This window comes from Pollachius pollachius (assembly GCF_949987615.1).
Source record: "Pollachius pollachius genome assembly, chromosome: 2".
Lineage (NCBI taxonomy): Eukaryota > Metazoa > Chordata > Actinopteri > Gadiformes > Gadidae > Pollachius > Pollachius pollachius.
This window is the reverse complement of record NC_136935.1, coordinates 51881462-51888961: the sequence shown is the minus strand read 5'-3', so window position 1 is coordinate 51888961 and position 7500 is coordinate 51881462. Positions and strand designations below refer to the sequence as shown.

General features: G+C 50.3%; 1 protein-coding gene and 1 pseudogene across 2 annotated transcripts in view; one reads left to right on the top strand and one right to left on the bottom strand.

Annotated features, from left to right (window-relative positions):
- Nucleotides 1-555: 555 nt before the first annotated feature.
- LOC307071427 lies at nucleotides 556-957 on the top strand (annotated as a pseudogene). Its single transcript has 2 exons — nucleotides 556-650; nucleotides 869-957. The product of its transcript is annotated as an uncharacterized misc_RNA (transcript).
- A 40-nt stretch (nucleotides 958-997) lies between these two features.
- LOC307071426 (inactive phospholipase D5-like) overlaps nucleotides 998-7500 on the bottom strand; it is a gene marked incomplete at both ends in the record, with an annotated part of 12906 nt that continues 6403 nt past the window's right edge. The window contains 7 exon segments of the mRNA XM_079730405.1: nucleotides 998-1290; nucleotides 2143-2233; nucleotides 2837-3002; nucleotides 3571-3611; nucleotides 3613-3723; nucleotides 5057-5254; nucleotides 7266-7393. Of these exon segments, the coding sequence (XP_079586531.1) occupies nucleotides 998-1290; nucleotides 2143-2233; nucleotides 2837-3002; nucleotides 3571-3611; nucleotides 3613-3723; nucleotides 5057-5254; nucleotides 7266-7393 (1028 nt within the window).

Here is a 7500-nt window from a genome sequence, read left to right as displayed (position 1 = left end):
TTATAAAATAAAAGTTAGAATATGTAAGGTTTCGGCATTAAACGTGTTAAAACGACTAGACTTGCGTCATATATTTTATTTTCTTGTGTACCAACATAATCCCAAATGTTTTTAACCATTGCTAATCTCAGGGAAATCCGTACTTTGAAAATGGGCTAACATAAAACTAACATATAAATTAAAATAAAATAAAATAAAATTGACCAGGTCAAAAATATATAATCAGCCTCTTTGATTCAATCGCTACGTGAAACTTTGCTGAAAGACTCGATGTGCTTCGTCAACCGTCCTCTAACCTCCTCCTCCTCCCCCCCCTCCCCCTCCTCCACCTCCTCTCCTCCTCCTCCTCCTCCCCTCCCCCTCCTCTGCCCCCCTCCCCCTCCTCCCTCCCCCTTCTGCTCCTCCTCCTCCTCCTCCCCTCCTCCTCCCCCTCCCCTCCCCCTCCTCCCTCCCCCCCATCCCCCCCTCCTCCTCTTCACTTGGTGTCTCTCCCCCTCCCCCCTCCCCCTCCTCCCCCTCCTCTCCCTCCTCCTCCACCTCCTCTCCTCCTTCTCCTCATCCTCCTCCCCCTCCTCCTCCTCTTCCCCCTCCCCCTCCCCCTCCTCCTCCTCCTCCTCCTTCCCCCCTCCTCCTCCCCCTCCCCCTCCCCCTCCTCCCCTCCCCCTCCTCTGCCCCCCTCCCCCTCCTCCCCCTCCCCCTCCTCCCCTCCCCCTCCTCTGCCCCCTCCCCCTCCTCCCCTCCCCCTCCTCTGCCCCCCTCCCCCTCCTCCTCCTCCCCCTCCTCCCCCTCCTCCTCCTCCCCCCCTCCCCCCCTCCTTCTCCTCTCCCTCCTCCTTCTCCCCCTCCTCCTCTCCCTCCCCCTCCCCTCCTCCTCTCCCTCCCCCTCCTCCTCTCCCTCCCCCTCCCCCCCTCCTCCTCCCCCTCCCCCTCCCCCTCCTCCTCCTCCTCCCCCTCCTCCCCCTCCCCCTCTCCCTCCCCCTCCTCCTCCCCCTCCCCCTCTACCCCCGGTGTCTCTTCAGCTCAGAGGGTTTCTGGTGTCTGTGGCCCCCGGGCCCCTGGTCCTCCAGGCCCCTGGGGGGCTCGGGGGTGTGCTGGCTCAGGGGCCTGTGGCCCCCGGCCCCCTGGTGGCTCTTCAGGCTCTGGGCGTAGCGGGACCCCCAGTCCCTCCTGAAGGCGTCCCTGAGGCGCTGCACCACGCCGCCCCCCTGCGGCCCCGGGCCGGGCCCCGTCTCCAGGGCCAGCCCCAGCCCCGCGTTCAGAGAGAACTCCCGACCCACCCAGGGGTGGGTCCCTGTGGAGCGCACGGCTGGGTGAGTGAGTGAGTGAGTGAGTGAGTGTGTTTGTGTGTGTATGTGTGTGTGTGTGCGTGTGTGAGTGTGTGTGTGTGTGTGTGTGTGTGACCGTCTGTGTGTGTATATGTATGTGTCAGTGACTGTGAGTGTGTGTATGTGTGTGTGCGTTTTTGAGTGTGTATGTGTGTGTGTGTGCGTTTGTGACCGTCTATGTGTGTGTGTGTGTATGCGTGTGGGGCTCTAAGTGTCTGTCTGTCTGTCTGTCTGTCTGTCTGTCTGTCTGTCTGTCTGTCTGTCTGTGCGTGTGTGTCTGTGTGTGTGTGTATGTGTGCGTGTGCTTCTGTGTGAGTGTGTGTGAGTGTGAATGTGTGTGCGTGTGTGTCTGTGTGAGTGTGTGTGTCTGTCTGTGTTTGTCTGAGTGGTTGCGTGGTATTGTGTGTAACAGACAGTCCTACCGATGTACACCGTGTGTGTGTGTGTGTGTGTGTGTGTGTGTGTCCTACGATGTACACTGTGTGTGTGTGTCGTACCGATGTACACTGTGTGTGTGTGTGTGTGTGTGTGTGTCCCACGATGTACACTGTGTGTGTGTGTCCTACGATGTACACTGTGTGTGTGTGTCCTACGATGTACACTGTGTGTGTCCTACGATGTACACTGTGTGTGTGTGTCCTACGATGTACACTGTGTGTGTGTGTGTGTGTGTGTGTCCTACGATGTACACTGTGTGTGTGTGTCGTACCGATGTACACTGTGTGTGTGTGTGTCCTACGATGTACACTGTGTGTGTGTCCTACGATGTACACTGTGTGTGTGTGTCCTACGATGTACACTGTGTGTGTGTGTCGTACCGATGTACACGGCGTTGTCGGTGACGATGTACTTGTTGTGGTTGAGGCCGTGTTGGACGTCGTTCCTCTCCTCCCGCCGCTCAAAGAACTTCTGCAACGAACACGAGGTCAGCAGAGGTCAGGAGACCCAAGAGGACGCACAACAGGAACACAACAGCAGCACACAGCCTGGGCTCTTTGACAGGTGGGACGGGGCTGGTTGTGTTATTGAGTTATAGCAACTACGGTGAGGAGTTATACGATTCAAATTAACATTTAAAAATAGAAAGTAATTCAATAAAATGTTATATAATCAAATGAAATGTAATCAAATATCATTTCAATTACTCACTCACTCAACTTCAACCGCTTACCCGGGTCGGTCTCGTGAATCAAAAAAATAAATAAATAAATACATAAATAAAAAATAAAATAATAATAATAATAATAATAATAATAATAATAATAATAATAATAATAATAATAGTAATAATAATAATAATAGTAATAATAATAAAAATAAAGTAAAAAATAAAATAATAATAATAATGATAATAATAATAATAATAATAATAATAATAATAATAATAATAATAAAATAAAAAAATAATAAAATGAAACAAGATGAACCACAATAAAGAAAGATAAAAAACACATAATAATAACAATATAAAGCGTAATTAAAGCAGCCTGAATGCAGGGCCCTTCCACGCACCACCTCCAGGGAGCAGTTGTCCAGCTCCACGCAGAGGGACGTGAGCGAGGTGGCAAAGTTGAGCGTCAGGGGGTGGGTGTGGCTCCAGGAGCTGATGAGCAGCTGAACTCTGACCCCTCTCAGGAGCACCGCCTCCCTGATGACCTCGTCGATGGGCGACCAGTACCTGCAGAGGAAGGTCGTCCCGGGGTCATCCCACTGGAGGCTATAAGCAGGGGGCGGGTCTAAAACTCCCCTATCCCAACGCCATAGGGCTAGAGAGTTGTCAATCTGAAAATGCCCAACGCTATTGGATCAGCCCGCCGTCAATCACGGTTTGAGCTGCAATCAATTAACGATCTGATCAAACAACGTTGGGATACTAATCAGTAGAATATTGTACTGGAACAAAACCACTTTATTCCGGGGTGCGGAGGGAGAGATTAAGCCCCTGAGTCGTACGTATTGTCAACGTATTTACTCTATCTGCACCTCGAGGAACAGGAGGAACAGGCAGCAAGTGTCGGGTAAGGGTTAGGGTTAGGATTAGGATTAGGGTCTGTGTCGGGTTCAGAGTTAGAGTTAGGGTTAGGGTTATGGTCTGTACCTCTAACAGTGTCAGGGTTAGGGTTAGAGTTAGGGTTAGGGTTAGGGTGTGTACCTCTAACAGTGTCCGGGTTAGGGTTAGAGTTAGGGTTAGGGTTAGGGTTAGAGTTAGGGTTAGGGTCTGTATCTGGGTTAGGGTTAGGGTGTACCTGGCTACGAAGGCTCCTCTGTAGGTGCGGTTGAGCAGGGGGCAGGTAGTCGGTCACGGAGATGAGGAGGAAGGTCTGGGCGCGGCGGATGACCTGCTGCACCGCCTCCACGTCACGGCTCCGCCCCTTAGGACAGAAGGAGTCTGGAGAGCTCTGGAGGGAGGGGACATACTGGGTCAGACGATGAGGAGGTCTGGAGAGAGGGGACATACTGGGTCAGACGATGAGGAGGTCTGGATGGAGGGGACATACTGGGTCAGACGATGAGGAGGTCTGGATGGAGGGGACATACTGGGTCAGACGATCAGAAGGTTTGGTCCCACAGAGTCCTCATGAGGGTCTCTATGTGTCTAAAGCGAGGGAAGGCTATTCAGTTTCCGAATACATTTTTGTCTTACTCATTAAAATTCTCTCTACATTCCAAAAATTGGTAAATAGTCTGGATTTATACCGCCCTTTTCAAACCAGTGGCCACTCAAAGCCCTTTACAATACTGCCTCACATTCACCCATTCATGCACGCAGGGCAACAGCCAGCTGGTCAGGAGCAGTCAGGGTGAGGTGTCTTGACATACACACTACGTATGTGTGTGCATACATTTCACACACCACCATCGGTGTGAATGTGTGCATGACTGTGTGCATGAATGGCTGAATGCGCGTATGAATGGTTGAATGTGTGTATGACTGTGTGCATGAATGGGTGAAAGGGTGTAAGACTATGTGCATGAATGGGTGCATGACTGTGTGAATGTTTGGCAGTATTGCCCAGCGCTTTGAGGCTGCTGATAGAACAGCGTGGTATGAATGCAGAAAGGATCAACAGAGGCTCTCCTCACAGAGACGTAGGCTGTGGTGGGTTAGGGTCAGGGTTAGGGTTAGGGTTAGGGTCAGGGTTAGGGTTAGGGTTAGGGTCTGTGTCAGGGTTAGGGTTAGGGTCAGGGTCTGTGTCTGGGTTAGGGTTAGGGTCTGTGTCAGGGTAAGGGTTAGGGTCTGTGTCAGGGTTAGGGTTAGGGTCTGTGTCAGGGTTAGGGTTAGGGTCAGGGTCTGTGTCTGGGTTAGGGTCTGTGTCTGGGTTAGGGTCAGGGTTAGGGTCAGGGTTAGGGTTAGGGTTAGGGTCTGTCTCAGGGTTAGGGTTAGGGTCAGGGTCTGTGTCTGGGTTAGGGTTAGGGTCTGTGTCAGGGTAAGGGTTAGGGTCTGTGTCAGGGTTAGGGTTAGGGTCAGGGTTAGGGTCTGTGTCAGGGTTAGGGTTAGGGTCTGTGTCAGGGTTAGGGTTAGGGTCTGTGTCAGGGTCAGGGTTAGGGTCTGTGTCAGGGTTAGGGTTAGGGTCAGGGTCTGGGTTAGGGTTAGGGTTAGGGTCAGGGTTAGGGTCTGTGTCAGGGTTAGGGTTAGGGTCTGTGTCAGGGTTAGGGTTAGGGTCTGTGTCAGGGTTAGGGTTAGGGTCAGGGTTAGGGTCAGGGTTAGGGTCAGGGTCAGGGTCTCCTCACAGAGAGGTAGGCGGTGGCGGCGGTGGCGTTGAGGCTCAGCTCCAGGGGCTCCTGCCGGCCCCAGAGGGCGATGACCTTGCGGGCCCAGATGGAGGGGATGTAGTCGCGGTGCTGGAGCTGCCAGTAGAAGGAGAAGACCCGGTGGAGGTCCAGAGCCAGACAGCTGCAGTCGGTCAGCACCACCCCCAGCTCCTTCCTCTGGGGACGGGGGGGGGGCAGGGTTAGGGGGCAGGCACACACACACACACTCACTCACATGCACAAAAACACACACACATTTATACACATGCATTCACACATTCACACATATATGCACGCACACAAATGCACACACTCACAGACATATCTATGCACTCACACACACACAGACACACACACACATATATATATGCACACGTACAAACACACCCACACACAAGCGCACACATACAAATGAACTCACACATACACAAACACACACACACGCAAACGCACACACACACACACACACACACATACGCACACATGCACAGGCACAAACAACACACATACACACACACACTCACACACAGGCACAGACACACACACACACACACACCCACTCACAAATGCACACAGGCACACACAAACACACACACATACACACACACACCCACACACACACACACACACACACACACACTGTTTAAAGGATATTGCCTGGAACAACTTTTGTAAACTATTTAAAATAATGCAAGCGAATCCATTCTGATGAATATTATTATTGATTAGAGGTGAATGTGGAGGATTTAGAGGCAGATGAGGTGAATACCCCTGCCCCTCCCCCCCTTCATCCCAGGAGAATCTACGGTGGTCTGAACTGACCAGTAAGGTGCCAGTAGATATTCCAAAACGATATATTAAATGGCCAATGGATGAGGTTCCTTGTTAGATTACCTAGTCTGTAAAACTAAAGGTTGTATCTTACGAGTAAGATAGCAATTCTGATTAAAACTGTGTCCACCCAAATGACCTTGGTGTTTCCTTCATGGCATTTTACACAAATTAAAACACACTGATGAATATTATATCACATTGCTGCCAGGTCTGCTCTACTAGATGCCACTAAATGATACACATTTTCCCTTTAAGCAAAGTTCAGAGTGATATGAATGGACAGAAGAAAGAAAGAAGGAAGGAAGGAAGGAAGGAAGGAAGGAAGGAAGGAAGGAAGGAAGGAAGGAAGGAAGGAAGGAAAAAAGGAAAGAAGGAAAGAAGGAAGGAAGGAAGGAAAAAAGGAAAGAAGGAAGGAAGGAAGGAAGGAAGGAGGAAGGAAGGGAGGAAGGCAGGAAGGAAGGAAGGAAGGCAGGAAGGAAGGAAGGAAGGAAAGAAGGAAGGAAGGAAGGAAGGAAGGAAGGAAGGGAGGAAAGAAGGAAGGAAGTAAGGAAAAAAGGAAAGAAGGAAAGAAGGAAGGAAGGAAGGAAGGAAGGAAGGAAGGAAGGAAAAAAGGAAATAAGGAAGGAAGGAAGGAAGGAAAAAAGGAAAGAAGGAAATAAGGAAGGAAGGAAGGAAAAAAGGAAAGAAGGAAAGAAGGAAGGAAGGAAGGAAGGAAGGAAGGAAATTAGAAAAGAAAGAAAGGAAGGAAAGAAAGTCAAGTTCAACAGTTATGAGGGGAACATAATAAAACATGTCCGGTGATGAGTAGGGCTCGGACAAAATATCGATACGGCGATATATCGTCGCCCTTCTTTGCGCGATATTAGAATTCTGCATTTCGTGCTTTATTCCTGAACAGTTAGACAGAAATATCGCCCAAATATCAATATTTAAATTAATAAAATAAGGCGCTCTGAACAGATTTCCCTGCTCCTCCAGGGGGCGCTCAACACATGAATGAAGGAAACTTGAAGGACGTTAACTAGCCAAAGACAGTAGCCAAGAAGCTCAGTTTGGACTGTAATACCTTATAGTATTGTGATTAATAAAGAACTCGAGCACTTCACCATTCCACAGTCGTTAGTAGTATTCATCGTTATAGGATTGTCTAACAATATATTGATTAGTGCAGAATCTCTGTATGGCGATATTATCGGTATCAAGTATCGTATCGTGATGTACCCTGTGAGTGCCGCCCCTAGTGACGAGTGGGTGCAGATGGGGTCTGATTGGCCATTGTTCACATGGGGGGTGTCCACAGGTCAAAGGTATTACTGCCAGCGGAGGTACCCCCCCCCCTCTCAACTGCCGGTACCTCGGAGAAAGACCGCCAGCTCATATCTCCGCTGCCGATGTAAATGTGCTGCCGGTCCACGATCCAAAACGAGGACTTGAGCTCGCCCCTCGTGATGGCGGACATGTTGACGTAGCGGACCTCAGCGTCTAGAGAGAGAGAGAGAGAGAGAGAGAGAGAGAGAGAGAGAGAGAGAGAGAGAGAGAGAGAGAGAGACAGAGAGAGAGAGAGAGAGAGAGAGAGAGAGAGAGAGAGA